This window comes from Scatophagus argus, chromosome 11, assembly GCF_020382885.2.
Source record: "Scatophagus argus isolate fScaArg1 chromosome 11, fScaArg1.pri, whole genome shotgun sequence".
In the NCBI taxonomy this organism is placed as follows: Eukaryota; Metazoa; Chordata; class Actinopteri; family Scatophagidae; genus Scatophagus; species Scatophagus argus.
In genome coordinates this window covers 15,178,035-15,196,897 of record NC_058503.1, presented here as the reverse complement: position 1 = coordinate 15,196,897, position 18,863 = coordinate 15,178,035, and the positions used below count along the sequence as shown (strand labels likewise).

General features: G+C 38.9%; 1 protein-coding gene across 2 annotated transcripts in view; it reads right to left on the bottom strand.

Annotated features, from left to right (window-relative positions):
• LOC124067002 (receptor tyrosine-protein kinase erbB-4-like) overlaps positions 1-18,863 on the bottom strand; it is a 280,015-nt gene that overhangs the window by 17,099 nt on the left and 244,053 nt on the right. For both annotated transcript variants that reach the window (XM_046403975.1, XM_046403976.1), the window contains exons 21-22: positions 2,025-2,180; positions 117-192 (exon numbers count right to left, since the gene is read on the bottom strand). In XM_046403975.1, the coding sequence (XP_046259931.1) occupies positions 117-192; positions 2,025-2,180 (232 nt within the window). The remainder of the gene's footprint in view (positions 1-116; positions 193-2,024; positions 2,181-18,863) is intronic.

The window sequence follows — 18,863 nt, the reverse complement described above, 5'->3', positions numbered from 1 at the left end:
GTACCAATGAGGAGTCTCCCTACTGCATTTCGAATAAGCTGCAGTTGAGAAAATAATCTGTCTGATATATGAACATATATCCCTAAAGTTCTCTAATAGGAAACCTTGAAACTTACCGTAACTCCAAACGTCACTCTGATGAGTAAACTTCCTATAATGGATACACTCCAGGGCCATCCATTTGATGGGCATCTGCCATGTAGAAGAATAGCATATCATTATTATCTACAGGACAATAATCTCTTTCTTTTACATTTCTTTAAATGAAATTCATAAGAAAACTGCCAAAAGGTTTTGGGTTCAGAGTACAATTGGTTCCTCTGTTGGTGAAATGCTGGTTTACAAAGACCATGTAACCCATCCATTTTAAAGAAGAAAAGGTATGACAGACACAACGAAAACAAGATTTGATGAAAGGGAAGACAAATACATAAACACAGCCACACACACAAGCTGTATTGGATAGGGTGGGGGAAATGCTGGGACAGTCTGGGAAGCAGCTTAACACTGTGATTAGATTTGAGGGCCAATTCTATTGATTACAGTGATGGTGGTTCAGGGGAAGGTGATGTCAAAAGTTAGAGTGTGTCTGTCCTTTCCTCAGTGGCGGGGATAATACAAGAACGTTCAGCATTGACACAAACCATAATGGACACACTGGGGAGGGGGGTGAGAGGGGATGAAATAGGCTTTGCTGAAACAAGAGGGCTGGAAAACAAAATACAAAGTATGAAAAGAATGAACAAAGATTTGAAGAAGCCAGAAGCCCATGCGCCAAGAGCTCCAAGGACGTATTTGTTTACTACATTTATAGGGTTTAGAGATCCCCATTCCCCAAAAGTAAATAAAACGGTCCAATAGAGCAGAATAGTATCTCACTGACTCCGCTAAAACTGTCCATTGTTATGGGCTAAGTTCCTCCCTCAGGATATAAAGCCCTAATTAATGTTAATGTCTATTGTTGGCTTTGATAGCTTGTCAATGGTATCGTCCAAAATAGTATTTCATTAATACTGTATCTCAATGAGCCTTGGAAAAAAAACACATCAAACAGCAGATAATAAAATAAGGTCACTCACTGCAGGCACAAATGGTAATACAGTAGTCTGCATGTTAGCCAAAAAAAAAAAAAAAATCTTAATTACATATTTTTTTGGTTTGTTTTTCTTTTTCACATTCCAGCTGAGAGATGATATCCAGTTCACATGTGACATTCCTTCTTTTTTCCACGTTAAAATTTTCACTGCACATATGAAAATAGTCATGTGATGTTTTCCGGAGGTAAAGACAGGAAACGGGTGGAAAGAGCAAACTCTGTCTAAAGGTAAAAAAACCTGACAACCAGAACCTCTAAAGCTCATTAGTTACCAGGGTATGTATTTAATCCATGCAGGAAACAAAGTCTTTATTCTGTGTTAAAATGACAGTTGTGGGTTTACGGGGTTTCTTGGCGTGAAGCAGTGACCTCTTGCAGTCTTGTTGTGATTGTGAGCTTGTAAGGCTCTAGAGGCGTGTTCATACAGATGGCAAAAATGTTAGCTAGCCAGTCACAGGTGTACCAATCATGTGCCTGTTGTTTTTTTTTTTGGTAAGCTCAGCCTCTGACTCAACTCAGAAGTCTTTCTGCTTTTTCCTCTCTCGTCTGTCATGTCTAAAACTCAGCTCGTGTTCTGTCTGAACACATACTAAAGAAATCACTGTCACAAGAAAATGGATATAGCGATGCAGCTGCTAGCTGTAGCTTCAAAACTGTCATACAGATTTGACACTTGTATTGATCCACTGGTTTAACTCTCTGCAAGAGAGTGAAAGTATATTTCCCAAAATGTTGCACTTTTTTTTCTAAATATATCCACAAATTCACACACTACAATGGGCCACTGAAAACATTTATAATTGAGCAAATTATATTTTAAGCTCAGAAACTGGAAATGTAAATGGATATAGAAGGTGTTTCTTTATTTGTGGATTAATTTGTCTTATTGTGTAAGTTACATGTGTCCCAAAGTGATGACTGGATTTACCTTTCCTCCATCAGCATTATATTCCTTCTCATTAACGTCCAGTAGGCGAGCCAGACCAAAATCTGTGATCTTGATGTGGTTGGGAGATTTGACCAGGACATTCCGGGCTGCCAGATCCCTGTGAACCAGCCTGCGCTCCTCCAGATACATCATCCCCTGCAACATACACACACACACACACACACACACACACACACGCACAGAGCAATTATTTTCTTTTTGAGTTCATTTATATGCAGTACACCTGTCTGCAGACATGCACGTGCACTGGTATACCAGCATAAACAAAGTGTGACTCCCGTTGGACATCACCATCTGTCTTCATCATCATCATCATGACAATCATCACAACCACCATCAAGACCCCATTAGAATTTCTATAATTATTCGTGTCATCATCATTACCACCACATTGTTATTTTTATGGTTATAATTCACATCAATCAACAACTAGAGTGTGGAAAAGCCCTCTTTATTGCCAAATGCTTGGCAAGGCAATAAGAGCGGCATCCATAAGGATCGACCCAGAAGCAAGTTTTCAATTAAAAACAGGACCCACAGGAGTGAGGAATGTTGGAGTAAAACATTTAATTCAAAACATTTACTGAACAATTAAGAAACCACTTCTCAGCTCTTTCTCCCTGTCCACACTTTAATTAATACTTATTACTTGCCTTGAACAAAGACAAATGATTTTTGTCACTTTGATGGCATGTGATGCCAAATTAATTTCTTTTTTTACAGTAAAAACTACAGATAGCCTTTAAACACATCTTTAAACACATATAGCAATTTAAAAATTGTATGCACACATGCATGAATTAGATGGACATATTTGTTTCTCCACGAGAAGGCCTGTTACTAATCTTTTCTTGTGAAATTACTAGTACATAAAGCATTTTCTAACTGCAGTCTAAAGGTATGTGCGTCCAATATCACCCTGCTGCACATGAACACAGAATCACACTCACACACATACTGATGCACATAAAGTTGATATTAGAGTTTGCATAAAAGCAGATATAATAGTCAGACATGAAATGCCAACAATGTCATCAAGCTCCAGAAGAACATCCTGCTAGCCGTAAAATCTTTTCAGTTGTGTGTTCTGTGCTACACATCTACAACCTACACTGCTTATAGTGCCTCACTGCAAGTGTTGACCTGAAGAAAAACAAAAGATCCTATCTGATAGGAAAGAAAAAGAGTGTGTGTGTGTGTGTGGGGGGGGGGGGGGGGGCTACTTCAAACTGGACGAGCAATAACAGAAGCTACTTTGTTTGAAGTGGCGAGAGCACAGAGAAACAAGGCCTTATTTGAAACCAAAACAAATTGGATTTAGCTGGAATGGGCCGGAAAGAAAAAAAGGAGTGGATGGAAGGGAGAGAGAGGAAGAGGAGGGGGAGGGGTGGAGATAGGTGGGGTTGAGTGGCGGCAGTATAAGAGGTGAGATTACATTGGTAAAGCTATAATCACACTGCCTCATTTGGCTCGCTCCCAGGAGAGAACACAGAGTTCCAGCACACACCTGCACAAACACACACATACCAACTCACATGGAGATGCACCTGCATGAGTGTGTGATTGGGAAAATAATTTATGTTGTTATGATTTTTAAAAAGACAAAGACAAAGCTAGCGCAGACTTTAGACATTACATGAATAAATGAAATAAAGTGACACACACACACACACAGTAAATATCTACATCTCATAAAGACACCTGTTGTATTTGGGTTTTTTCTCCAATATACACACACACACAAACACACCATGAGAATGATATCCACACTCATATATTCAGATTATGTGGTAAATCTTGTGGACTGAATTTAAGATTTGGTCAGGACACCCGCAAAATGATAAATGTTGAGCCTGATAATTCATTTAATTAATTTCACATCTTCATTAAGTCTGACAGAGCACTTGAGATGCCTGCTTGGTTGGAGGGATGGATGGATGTACAGATCTTGTTGCAATATGCAGTGGCAGAGATGTGTTATGATTTCACTGACAGGAAACCAAATCTGACAGTTTCATCAGCTCTTCAGTTCATGACACTGATAGATCAGGGAATGTGTAGCAGCAAAAAGGCTTCACTGAAAGAAAGGATTCCTTTGTGCTTGTTTGTTTTACTTTCTGTCATTTGGTTGACACTAAACCAACATTTACGTATAGAGCACTGATGTTTTTAAAACCTTTCAGAGAGATGAGAGGCCAATCCCCATGATGCTCTAAATTTAAAAGTACTTCCTGTGACTCGTGGCATCAGGAAATCTCTCTCACTGACAGCTTACTGCAGGGGTTATCAACTTACATTTTTACAGAGTGCGAGGCTTAGATTTGAAATAAAAAATAAATACATATCAAAAAGATTGAGGCCTAATTAGCCCATTGTTTAATATTTTCACTTTCTTACAAATTAATGTTATTTTTAATTGCCCATATCTGTATGAACAGACTCCTTAAAAACATGGGAAATACGTAATGATAACTCAATACTTCAATGGAAAAAAACACCAAGGAGGCAGTCAGAGCTTAACACAAAACTAGCAGTTGACCTAAAGAATGATTCCTCATCTCAACAAAACAAAAAAATAAAAGCAAATAAAAACAATAGTTTGAGACCAGGCCAGATGGGAAGCTTTGGCGACCTGGACACGGCCTGTGGACCACTAGCTGATGATCACTAGCATACAGAATGATGTTGAAGTAGCCAGTGAATGACTTTTTTTAAAACTGAATTTTATCAACATGTTTGCTTGTAGGAATTATATCGCTGGCCCCGCTCTCAATAAGCTCTTGTGAGCCAAATGTTAGCTCAGCTGCTAACCATTGCTGCCAACTTGGCAATATGTTACTGCCTTAAAAATGCTTGGCAGCTTTATTTTGGTGACTACTAAAAAATACAGTACGCTTCTTTAAAAACTATAACACAGTTTGTTGATAAATGTGCCGTGATGCCCATATTTACTACTTACATGTCCAACACAAAGAAGTCTGACCCCACTATTTGCCATACATCACATGAATGCATAGCAAATATTCATATGTAGCCTACAGTAAATAAGCTCATGACTTTTGGAGCGGCCAATACCTAATCTCTCTAGAAAAATGCCAGATAACAATGTTGTTGGCATTTACATTAACTGCAATGTTGATGTAGCTGCAGTGTGACCTGATGTTCAAAGTCAAAGGACGTGTTAGGAAACGTGACAGTAATGTAGACAAAGAGGACGCTGATCAACACCAAAACACACCGAGTGATGATGTGCCATTTTCATTCTTCTTTCTGTGAGGTTTTCCCTCTCTCTAGTGTTTTGTTCAGCCCTTGAAAGCACATATTTTCCTTGCTCAGCGTGACATACAGAAAGGGTAGAACTGAAAAGACTAAAGGTTGGGATTTGAGATATCCTATTGTGGGATGTTGATCACAGCTCCTAAGACATCAAGCCTATGTGTGTGTGCATGTCATGGTATACACTGCCAGGTTTCTGACAGATTCTTATTTGTACATAAATCGTGCCCGGTAATCTCCTCAATTTTCAAGACAATTAAGCAGTGGAGGGAGAATGGATGGTTTGGCAACCCGTGAATTTTAATTTGCCAGCACAATGAGATTGAGAGTGGGAGGTGATGGAAGTGTGCAGAGTGGGAAGTGGCTGCAGACGTGCGTGAGGAACAAACTTTTTTTCCTTTTTCTACTTGGTTGCTCTCATTTACTGCCCTCCCATGTGGACATGATGAGAACAACTCACAGCCAGACGTTTGTAATTGCAGCAAATCTGGATGCGACAGCCAGGGAGATGCCAGTTGCTGAAGCTATATTTCAGGTAAGCCTGCCACCTGAGAAAAATCCATGGGCTTGAGACAGACCGTGTTATGATCACACCTCCAGACATGTGCTGCTTTCCAATCAGTAGGGATCAGACCTGTGCCCCAAACCTTTCACATGAAGATTTTACATGGAAAAGCAAGCCAAGGAAAAAATAAAATCTCATTGCTGGGAGCAGAAATGTTGAAGCTTCACATCACACAGAATTCTAGGGAAACACAATTATTATCAGTTTATTACAAAAACATATGTGCAAGATTCCTTTTTGCAAGACGGAAAAGATTAACCTTCACAACATGATGGTATTTTTATGCATTTACTGAACTGCATGAGGCAAATATTACCACATTACACTACTACTACGTGCAGTTTTGAATATAACTATTAAAAAAAAAAAAAAAAGCTTCCATGCAAGCTTCAACAACTCACGAGCTGCTTTCAGTGCGATGGGTGCAGGTATTCCAAATTCCTGCTTGACTCACTACAGATTTGTTAGAAATAAAGGTAACACGCAGAGTTATTTAGAAGAAATAGCGGTGAAGGAAATTTCATTTATAGAATAAGAAGGGAAGGTGAAAAGGGCATAAGCAGGATGCTGAACCACCATCTCACCAGCCAAGAGAATTACTGCTCTCGCAGAAAATATTCTGCCCTCCTGTCATGGTTATTTATGCTTATTTCACAGAGTCATGCGAACAAAACCTGAGTGGACAGGATTGTCCTCAGATGTGTTTGGTGAAGACAGATTTTTTTTCTGAAGTGGAGGGACTGTGAAGATTAAATCAATAGGAGATGAGTAAGGAGAGGAGGTGCCCATTTTTCACCAACTGGCACTTCCCACTGTTGTTTATTCTGGAAAGACAGACACACACAGTGACACGCAGAGGAAGCTGTTTCCACCCCCCAAACACACACACACAAATCTATAATCAAGTGATTCATCCTTATTCAATGTTATTCATGGGGAAACACTTCTAATGAGATTGAACATCCTCCAGAGGCTATATAAACCTCTTGTGAGTCCTCTTCCTTTACTGACTGTGTGTGTTAGGTGATTCACATTTCTCTTCATTATTTCATTATTTTCATTGTTTAAAAATAGAAGGTTTAGATTTGAATATTTAGAATAAAGAATGGTTTGAGGATTTGTTTCTGGGACACATCAGATTTTGTTATGTTTGCCATAAATTTGGCACCTGCCTGGTGACAAAAGAGGCACATTCTGGACTGGTAAGCTCATTCCCACAATCATGGCAATGTGAATGGATTTTGAAAAAGCCACAGCATGTCTTTCCTTCTTGGCTGCTCGTTTGCATATACCTTCTAAGATTCACTATTTATCCACCAAAAAGGCTTGTCTGTGTTATTCGATATGAGGCTTGCTTCTCTGATGTATCAGCAGTGATGCTTTTACTTGTCATGGTGTGTTTCAAGCTGTTCTTAGAGGAATAGTTTGACATTTAAGTAAAAACATTTTTTTGCTTTCTTGCAGAGAGTTAGATGTGAAGATCAATACCACTCTCATGTGTGTGCATTGGAGGAAATTAGGTTAACTTTCCATTAAGACTGAAAGCAGAGGGAAACAAAAAATTTGTCTCTGTCCAAAGTTTGGATTTATGGTTAACAACTCCTCTATAAGCCTCTCATATTACCATATTGCATCTCGTTTGTTTAATCTTTATAGTCAGCTTAGCTGCCCACGAATTGGTAGCCCCTGTACCTCAGGCTGACCACAAGACAGACAAAGAAATCCCTGTGTTTGGCTGCTGTTTACCAACAAATAGTTACACAACATAACTGTAAAATCACAGCTTATTGGTTATCAGCTTAGGAACTGATTAAACTAATGTATTTCAGCATGTTAATTATACTCAAATTTCAATTTTGAAAAAAAAAAAAAAAATTCCAAGTTAGCCGTGTCCCCTGTGGCTAATCTTTAGGATGCTAAGCTAAGTTATTAAACTTCTGTTTTAAGCTCTGTACTTACAACCAGGGCACGAATTTGAAGAAGAAGAAGAAGAAGAAGAAGAATCAACTATTGACAGTATATATATTTTTACATACACACACTGAATTCGTCTTTTGCATTTGACCCATCCTTAGTTAAACACACACATGCAACATCCGGCAAATTACATGCAGTGAAACACACACAGGAGCAGTGAGCAGCATCAAGCACCCGGGGAGCATAATGGGGGTTAAGTGCCTTGCTCAAGGGCACATCAGCCGGCTAATGGAGAGGGGGAGCATTTATCGCATTAATCACTCCGCCACACCCAAATTTTTCCTGCCCGTCCGGTGGGGGAATCGAACCGGTGACCCTCCGATCACAAGCTGCTTCTCCAACCTCTACGCCACGGGTGATGTAGTTTTTATTGATCAAAGCGACAACAACAACAACAGCCATAAACTTTGGTATTTGGGAACAAGATCCAACAATCAACAGTCTTTCTCCAGAATTGCTTACCCCTCCTTTGATAGTTTATATCACCAAAAGCTAAACCAAATACAATGTACTTTGATAGTTTTTTACTTAAAGGATATCAGATCTTTAGGGATACTGTACGTCTTCTTTCAAGTGCATGACAGCAGAGCCATTAAAAAAATGTAATCCCTGTGAATGAGAGTAATTTTATTCCGAACAGTGAATGAGCATGACTCATCTGTGCTGTTTTTGTCTTTTATTATACAGTCTGTTTCGTCCATTTTAACTGGGACGGCAGCATTTCTTCAAGAATTTTTGGTGACTATGTATTTTGGGTTATCATATTGTGAACAACGGTGCAGTTTTATTGGAGGTTGGTGATACCAGTGTAGCATCTGCTTGATGTTGTACATATTTAATGTGTGCTTTGGATATAAAAAGATCTCAGTTGGCACAGGAGAAGGTGAATCACTATTAAGGAATGAGGTGAAACGAATCAAACCAATGTGGAGGAGAAACTGGGGATGGGGGGGGTGATAACACAATAATGATGAAAGCAGTAGGCTTTCATTTCATTTTGAGCTCCCGTGTCAGAATGAATTTACAAAATGACATTAGGGGGCAGCTTGAATATGAACAATTTGAGTTCAGACTGCGTTAGCAGAGTGTGAGGGGAAACCTTGTCTGGATACATTTATTCTTTCTGATAAACGCTTAATATAGATTCCACTGCTTTGCCTACAGCGTGGAGGAGGGTTAGTACCTCACACACACACAAATGTTCTCATTGCTTGAGATTAATAACCAGATGACAAAACACTTGCAGTGATTAAAGAAAAGGATAGAGGAATATACAGTACATCTCATATTAAAAAGTATCAACAAAATGCAAATTTGTTCTCAGCCATAAAATTCAGGGATTCATTTCGCATCACATTGTGTGTTGGGATGAATGCATACTACCAATATATTGTGTCTTCGTGTGATTATTACAAGGAATGCATAGTTTATGCATAATCTAATTGGAGTTATTCTGGCAGTTGAAGTATTATAATACGCAGGTAAACAGAGAAAATAAACTGACCTAAAGCTACACTGTAAGAACAAAGGCTACAATTAGCTTTTTACACTTGACTTACTGCCCTGCTATCCACACCAGTACCAGCTTAAGGCCTAAGATATGACTGACAGCACATACGATTAATAGATTCAACCCCTTCCCAGTCAAATGCATAGTAACTCACATTTGTGAATAACTACTAGGATAAGGGCAGGTTGGCTTTTGATCCCAAACTATTAGGCCATCTATCTATCTATCTATCTATCTATCTATCTATCTATCTATCTATCTATCTATCTATCTATCTATCTATCTATCTATTTAAAAAATATAAATATAAAATCTATTTAAAATATATCTATTTTCTTCTCCAACTAATTGAATTGTATTTGAAAGAACAGTGTTGGAAAAATATGGTGTGTGTGATAATTTTCTGCTCTTTTGGTAGGAATTTTTATTTCTTACATCCCTGCAGTGAGGTCAAGCGTCAAGCTCACCAACAGATCCTGATCCACGTTTGCCAGCAAAGAGGCTTGAAACAAGAATATAGGGCTAGAACAAAAGATATGTTGTATCTCATTACTGTTCCATGCCCGTTTAGCCATATTTTCTGTAATAAATTCAAGTCAGAGCAAGGTTCAGTTTCAACTACCACCACAGATTATAGAGAAAATAGAAATTGCACAGCCTGTAATGATTATGGATAACGTCATAATCTGTAACAACAACATCAAATGACATGAGGTGCGTGAAAAGGTCGTGTTCTACTTCATGACAGTGGTATTCTATGTGGGAGATGAGGCTATGATCCTGAGGGAGGGTGGTTGTGTTTTTGCCGAAGAGCTGTCAAGCAGCCATCACTCTAAATGGGATTCAACCTCTTTCCTGTAACTGTCACTGTGGCAGCTGAGCAGGGAACGACCTCACTTGACCGCGGCTGTTGAAGTTAACAATCCTGCTGTCACAGAATTCATATCTGCTGCTTCCAATTGAATAATCGAGTCAGGATTTAATTCAGCCTGTGAATGTGATTAGATGGCTTGGGATCTGGCAGAAATTTAATGTTTATGTCCAGTAAGAACTTTTAAAATAAAATTACGTCTTTTTGTATGCGAGACAAAGGAAGAAATGGGGGACTCCAAATCAGGTTGTGTAATACTGCGTACTTACAAAACAGGATGGGAATAAAACGTGAAAAGTTATGAGGGATTGTGAAAGTAACAAAGAACAAATCTCATCAACAATCCACAAAGAATCCCCAAAACTACCATTTGGGTTCGGAAAACTATTTTATGCGTAGCTCTAACAATTATTTTGTTAGTAAAATACATATTATCTTGAGTCTATTAAGCAGTTTAAGCACATTTTTCATAGGCTGCTGCATTTTAGCCACAAGTACAGAACATGTACTCTCTTTTGTGTACATTAAAATGGGGCTAATTTTGTTTTGAATAAGTAGAATTATTTTTCATATAAATAGCAGTTTTAATTAAGTGAAAAAAAAAAAGTCTGAGACAATACACGAGAGGAAAACATCCAGAGCCCTCTGCTTGAGAGAAAGCTAAAAGTTAAGCTAATATTTTTGAAGCCCTTCAACCAGCTGGCTCTTATGAATGAATGTATAAAGGGTATCCTTTGACCTCACCACCCACAGAAGGAGCGACAAAGAGGAATACTCAGGCAGCAGGAGAAACAGAAAACAATGGGACAGCAATGCAAATACACAGATGCTGCTTTAGGTGAAAATTTTATGTTAAATGTAGAATATTTTTATTTGCACAGTTGTTGAAACAAAGAAATTAATCCAAAGAATTCAGGGTCATGCCCCTAATTCTAATCTATATGGATGTGAGTTGTAGTCTCTAGTACATAGGAAATGGAAACTGGGAATTTAAGGACACTCTCATGTACAGTATGAATACATTAAACCCAAGTCAGCAAGCATTTCCCCAGATGTTCGATGTTGTAAAACATAAATGGCTTCAAGGGAATATAGATTGCAGCTAAAATTACTTTATGGTTCCTTTTCACCCAAAAAAACATGAGAAAATGTTTTAGAGTCAGAGGAGGAAGCAGCACTGTGTGCTTTGTAGATATGAAGATTCAAAGTAGTTTCATCTAACATTAAGATGAACACAATATTAGCAATTATCATTTTCTAGAGATAGTTTTACACCATGGAGGTGTGCAGTTGTGTCTGTGTGTATATGATGTATAAGGGAGGACACATGCAGTTGAGGTTGGTAGAAGTACAACAGCTTATCATCAGCATCTACAGTCTGACGGGGTCTAAGGGGTTCAGACGAGGCTGGGAGACGGGGAGGATGTGCAGAGTAACACAAACAATAAAAGGACACATAGTAAAAAAGAGCAGGCATATATGTGGTGAGGGCAAATAAATATAAACGCTCAGCATGAACACACTAGTCTTTCCTCTTGTTAATCGAATCATCTCACACCGATGGGTCAAAACAGATGAGACGGTAGTTCGGAAAGGGCATGTTTGAGCAACTCACTCTTCTCTGTCATTTTTTTTTTGTCTCTGCAGGGGTATCAGTCCACTAAATTCTAAGTGAAGTCTCCACATCGATAATCCTCAAGGGTCATTTTCACTTTGATATCATAAAAAGGACGCAGCATCTAGAGCAGCAGATTCAAAGGTCATGCAGGGCAACAGACGGAGGAACAGTGTGCCATCCAGCAGCCATTTCTGGCTAAATAAAAGCCCCTCAGCCTCAGTGATCTGTTGGCTTCAAAAAACAAAACAAAAAAAAACCAAACCCTTGAATATCACACGGGTATCAGTTACCTAAACTGAATCTTTGCTTTAGCTTTTAGCACCAAAATGAAACTTTCATACCCAGTTCCCAGGTTGAGAAAATGCTATTATTTGGTCTCTGTGATGAATTAAGAGATACAGGTTACAACTCATCTGCTTAAAGGTAACACTTGCCCTGTATTTTCTACTGATGTGATTTTAATTTTAGATAATGCCTGATTTTTGCTCTCTATTACAAAGATTATGCACTACGCAGCTTGGATTTACTTAAGCTATACAGATTTGGAAGTTTAACTAAATGGTATCAGTTGCTGTTTTTTTCTCTATCTTTCTGTTTTGGTTTATCTCTTTTTCTTGCTTTTACACGTGTATTAATACTGAGTACAGGCTATTTGTCATGCCATCTGTCTGTTTGCTTGTCTCTCCCTGTCTCATAAGGTATGGGCCACCCTGCACAGTGTTGCACACTTGGTCATCACTTACCCACATTCAACCTGGCTATGAAACCGCAGCGACTGCCAATTCATGCACCAGACACACACACAGACAGGTTGAATGCAGGTTAACAATACAAACTATGGCTGGGTGGTAATTGGGCAAAATTTAAATATCACAGTGTTTTGGACAAATATCTCAGTATCAACAATACCGTTGGGATGAAAATATTATAGAAAATAATATTATAGAAAATAATAATATAGAAAATATTAACAAAACTCTATTTTTATAAGTAATCATCAGTAATATGGATATAATGACTATGTGGGGAAAAGAGAAAATTACACATTTTTAGTGTAATGCAGCCTTTAAAATAATAATAATATCTATGTGATATTGATACATTCTGAATACAGCCACATCAAATTATCGCTGCTATAACTTATAACTATGATCACTTTGTATGAGCTCATCAGTGTGTGAGTCACAATGTGCAATGCAGCCTCGCATCCTGTCAGAGGACCACTACAGTCTCTTCTGCCAGCATGCTGGTGTGCCAGGCCCCCACAGGCACCTTTGGGATCAGGTGGCAGCTTCATAACACATGCCAACAACATGACCTTGGCCTGGAAGGGCCCGCTCAAGCCCAGTGATGAGGGCAACAGGGGCCAATAGGGTGAGCGGGAGAGGAAGAAGTATGAGACACCAGATGGATATGTTAATGTACTTGGCATGGTGTAATCTACTGCGATCCATCTCTGTCTTGCTCTTTCTCTTTGTCAGTGTGACTCTGTTGCTCTTTCTCTCTCTTTGCCAATGAGTACGCACAGCAGAAAATGTCATTCTTAAAGTGCCATGATTGAATTTATGACTGGTCAGCCCTGTACTAGCAGCCAAAGAGCGGCCGCCATGTGACCAGGTCTCTGGCATGGACCCGCTTAATTTGTGTCATCTTCAATTACAGTAGCCTGTAATTTACACAGTAAATCACAACAGATGGAACAAAGCTTGCTAATTAAAGTAGAGATTCAACCAGATATCTGCTGAAGTGGTTACACAATAACATGCTAAAGACTGCAATGATAATTACAGGAGGTGCATTTAAAATAAATCCGCTCTAAAAAAAGCTTTATTTTTTTGTAAAATATTTGTTCACAGTGTGTGCATGTGAATTTAAGGCCCCAAAACTGACACAGTTTGTTTCAATTAAGTGCAGACATGATGCTTGTTTGCTTTCGTGATTTTCGGCGTGATACATCACAGTACGTAAGCAATTAAACAAAATGATTTGCACATAACAGTTTTTTCCTGATCTGCATTTTATAATTACAGGCATCAAATAAAAAGTGTGAAACACAGTTTTGAGTTTTGTTTTATTTTTTTCACTGTGCTAAAATCTCTTTCTGAAAGGGTTTTGTTAATTAATTTGTTGACATGCTGTTATAAAATGTTTGCGCACTGATGGAAATGCATAACTATGATTTGTTTGCATGGAACAGGAAATAATGAAAATAAGTGAGCAAAGTGTGTCTTATTTGCATTCAACAAGCCATGCGTTTATTTGACTGATGGAGAACAGTTTAGTCATTGCTTGTGTTGGAGTGTGTATTTTTGTATAGAGCCTTCTAATGCCATGAGACCAGAAGTACTCATGGATACAGACACAACTGGCTGAGTTATAAGAGATTTTTTTGAAAGCACTAAAAAAGCACTAAGAAGCAACTATGCTTTAAATAATGTTGGTTTAATTTTAATTAGCCAAGTAAAAATATTACATAAGACCAAAAACAGGCAGAGATGTTAGACTTGTACTTTGCCTGGCGCCCATTAAGTCATAGCTGCCATCTTTCCATTATCTTGCTCTTCTCGTTCAATCAACTTCAGTGAAGTTCTGGAACCTGTACTGAGCAATCATCTCCACCGCACTGCAACTAATTCACTATGCATTTTCAGTGAATGTCTCATCCTATTGATATATTTGCTGATTTTGCAGATACTGAGTTGACTTAATTATATACATACCCATAAGACTGTGTGTTGACATCTATTGGGAAGCAGCACACAGTATACATGACATTTTGGACAATGCTATACTTCCAACTTTGTGGCAACAATTTGGGGAAAATCCTTCTCTATTCCAGCAAGATTGTCCCTCAGTGCACAAAACAAGGTCCATAAAGACATGGTTGGATGGAGTTTGGTGTGGAAGAACTTGACTGGCCCACACAGAGTCCTGACCTCAACCCCATTCTTTGGGATGACCTGGAACAGAGATTGTGAGCCAGGAGTTTTCATCCAACACCAGTGCCTGCTCTCACAAATGCTCTACAGCATAAATGGGCAAAAATTCCCACAGAAACACTCCGAAATCTTGTGGAAAGCCTTCCCATAAGAGTGGAAGCTGGTATAGCTACAAAGCCCCAAACAGCCAAAAGCTGAAAATTAATTTATGATGGAGATAATAGCGCGGTATCACAAATGCTACACTGTATGGACAAAAGTATTGGGCCACCTTGCCATTACACCAACTTGACATCACATTCTAAATACATAGACAGCTATTTAGTCAATTGTTAAAGCTTTGCAGTTTTCAGTGCTTTTGTCACACTGTTCTCACATTGAAACAAAGCAGTGAGTCAAGTCTGTACGTGTTATCTAATGGTTATCTAATGAGTCTGATGCTTGGTGCTGTTCTTCATTCAGCTCACTCTTTACTCTGCTATGATGGATAAGTTTTCACATCGTAGGAGGATGGAGAAACAGAGAAAGAGGAGGAAGTTTTCACAAGAAGAACACCGGATTCAAATTTGAGGTAAGATTTGTTGGCTGGCTGAAGTTCCACCATAACAACACATTCTGGTAAATTCCTGCCTGTATGGACACATATAATGAGTGATATACATGCTGCATGGGTAGCAATTGGAATTTAAACATATGTTTTCCATTATAAGCACAGGGAAACATAAATATTGGTATTCTATGCAAATAGCATTCATTAATTTAATTCAGGCCAACTCTAGAATTATCATCTTCTCTCACGAGTGGACTATTGTCTACAGCAACTAATCAGAGATCTGACTTTATAATTGGGTCCTGTGAGTAATGCTGATTCTTGGTAACATTTTAAATTATGAAAGCAGTTTAGTTGAACTGAATGTGGACATGTTCCTCTGTGGGCAAGGAACAGTTTCTGACCCTTTAGCTTATGAAACTATTTCAAAGCTCACTGCATTATCTATTAAAATGCATGGTTGTCAATCTAACCTTAAGTGTATTTGCCTGGATTCACAAAAACTTGACATTTCTGGAGAGAAATGATGTTCTGCCAGCAGCATCATGATGTGACATTCTTTCTGTCCTTAATCACATTGGTACAGCTTGTGCGTCTGGCATATGACAAACATGGCTATGAGTCAGCCGCTGACTAATGTCGATGCTTGTGAGAGAAAGCAGCTATTTAGAGGATAAGTTTGTTCTGATTTCTTCACCTTTCAGAGATGGGACAGTACCCCTATCTAGTGAGCCATCCGTCTGCTTGTGTTTGAGTGTAGGCAGTCCAGTCTGTTTGCTTTCCAGCAGGAAGTGTGTGGAGATTGCCTCAGGTTGTTTGCATAGGGGTGGGTGTGTTGAAACACACTGCTGAGACACCTCTCGAGTAAACATCAACTGTGCTTGATTTGATCGGCAATATTGCCTACAGCATGGGCCTTAAAACGTGTACACTTTTTTATTTTGAAGCAGATGCTGCCTGGGAGTCGTAAAAATCTCTTTCAAATGAGACTTATAAGCTGGTAGCTCAGATGTAAATGTTTAATATAAGCAATGATCTGCCAAGACGCTGGCGAAACACAACAGTTAAACAGGCTGACACCTTTTTAGGCCAACATAAAATGCAGCTGAAGAAAATCCTCCTGTGTAAATCTGCACTGTACAGCACTGTGACCTGTATCAAGCTTTGAATAGAAATTTCTGATTTTCTCAAAATAACAGATTTGGTAGCAGATTGCTGTTTAGATTAGAGTGCAGAGTACCAGAATGTGTGTTGGCTCTTTGGCTTGAATAATAACATGAATCTGTCTGTACGTTTGTTTGAAAAGAAAAATGAATCATTGGACTGAGGAATAAATAAGGCTTCATATAAAAGTACTTTATACTACTACTTTTCTGCAGACCTTTTCTTTTAAAATGTAAGTGCAAAAGCGTGTTTCAGGTTTTTTCTCGTTCTTCTTCTTCTATTCAATAGATTGGCAGCAGTTGGACCAATGATCGCCACAGACTTAACCCTAATTTTGTTAGACGGTAAGGATTGTCTTTACATTTCAGTCAGTCCCATTTGTGATTTCCTGCTTTCTGTCCATGCTTAATGTCCTGTTTGCCAATTTACAGCTGGTAACTGGTTGATCGGCCTGTGTACCTTCTCAGCTGCACTAAGAGGAGAAAACAGCATGCAACAAGGCTTGCAACTTCCCAGTGATCAATAAATGGAATAACTGCCACTTTGACCATTATGCCATCCTCTTTCGGGCGTGGAGTAATGAACTGTAATGGAGAAAAGATAATAATGATGATAGTCATAATTAGTGGGATAATAACAGGGCAATCACTGGGTGCCGTAACAGGAGACATTAACTGTGATCTATGATTGATCTGTTTTGAGGTTGGCAGCTTTGAAAGTGAGCAAGAGTTTCAGGAAGATGCAGAGAACATGTGTTCAAGTGTTTGTCGTTGTTATTTTGGGACAAATTCACCAATTTACAGTAATAACTGCACATACACTTACTTATAGTATTCATGCTGATACCTCTGTTTTTATTTTGTTTTGAGGCGCTGCTTCTAACATTTCGGCCCTCGTCTCATTATAATGGACATGAATGGATTTTTGTGTGTGTTGGTCAAAACATTTAAGAAACTATGATAGATAAGAAAATATGAGATGCATTTAAATGTATCTTTCAGTGTGTTTGTTCAGCCACCAGATCTTATGAAAAGAAATCTTACAAGGGCTGCATGGTGAAAAGGAAGGTTAAATAAATAAGGACAGAACTACTCTGTCCATTCCTTAAGTTCTTTGCTATATTTCCATTTCCATTCCACCTCTTTCTCTCATACCAGACATTGCATACTCATTCTGGTACGTTGGCCTCTGTGGTTCCAGGGAATAATCCATATAGTGTCTCTCATATATCCCACAGGTATGCAGGTACCTCTGTAAATTATGATCCGTATTTGAACCATCTTGCAAATGTGAGTACACATAGGTGCTTTAAATTGTGACTGTGTGTGTGTTTGTGTGGTAAGCCTTGGAGACCCTGAGGACTGGAAGCTGCCATCAACATTGGAGGAGGAGTGTCTGTGTGTGAGGCCTTTACAGCCCGCCTTGGTTTGCCTGGATCCTGACGATGTGATTCAACAAAAGCCACATTGTAAAGGGAGGGTTCTGTCTGGGCCATGATAACAGCTTCAACAATGCCAAACCCTGGACCCCAGTCAGGACAAATGAGTGGGACAGGTTTTCGAATTTTAACTTCATTTGCTTCCTTTCCTCAGATGATACTGATGACACTCCAAAACAACCTTGAGCTATGGCAATTCCTCAGGGCGTCTCACACTTTGAAAAGAGCCGTGAGCTTTCAAAATATGCTGTTTTGGCTTTTCAGATGTGTTTGGATATGAATCTGCACGAGCAGGGTCCACAGGCACAGAGGTGCAGAACTGGGTAAGGACAAGGAAAGTGAAAATCAAAACAATTTGGTTTCATAGTAGGACGCTATTCAAATTTGACTCAAATTCACATTAGTATGCTGATAAAGTCCCTTCGAGATAAGCAGACTTGTATTAGTATCAGAAGCAAAGTCAGGTTATATTCTTCATCATGGTGCTACAGCAGTTTTAGCTATTTTAATGTAAATCAAACAGCTGTATACTCTTTATCAACAAATGACAGTAACTTATCATTGTGAAATGGCAGGGATGCATCAATGTCCAACACTGTATCTCTGTGCTACAAAAACACATGGCTCAACTCCATTCAAAGCTACGTTCACTCAACCACACCCAGCATATTTAAGTCTGGAAACAACCATTTTAATTAATCAACTAGCAGATCAAGAAGTGATTATTCAGATATTTTCACTTGCTACCTTTCCAAACGGCCCAAACTTTTCAGTACCAATGAGATTACACCACACTGGGATTTGTGCATCTGACTCGCAAACTTGAATTAGTGACGCCGAGGACGCAAAGAGAGAGAGGGGGGGAAATTAGTGCAGCATTACTGTGCCCTCTGTGTGAGTAAGACACCAC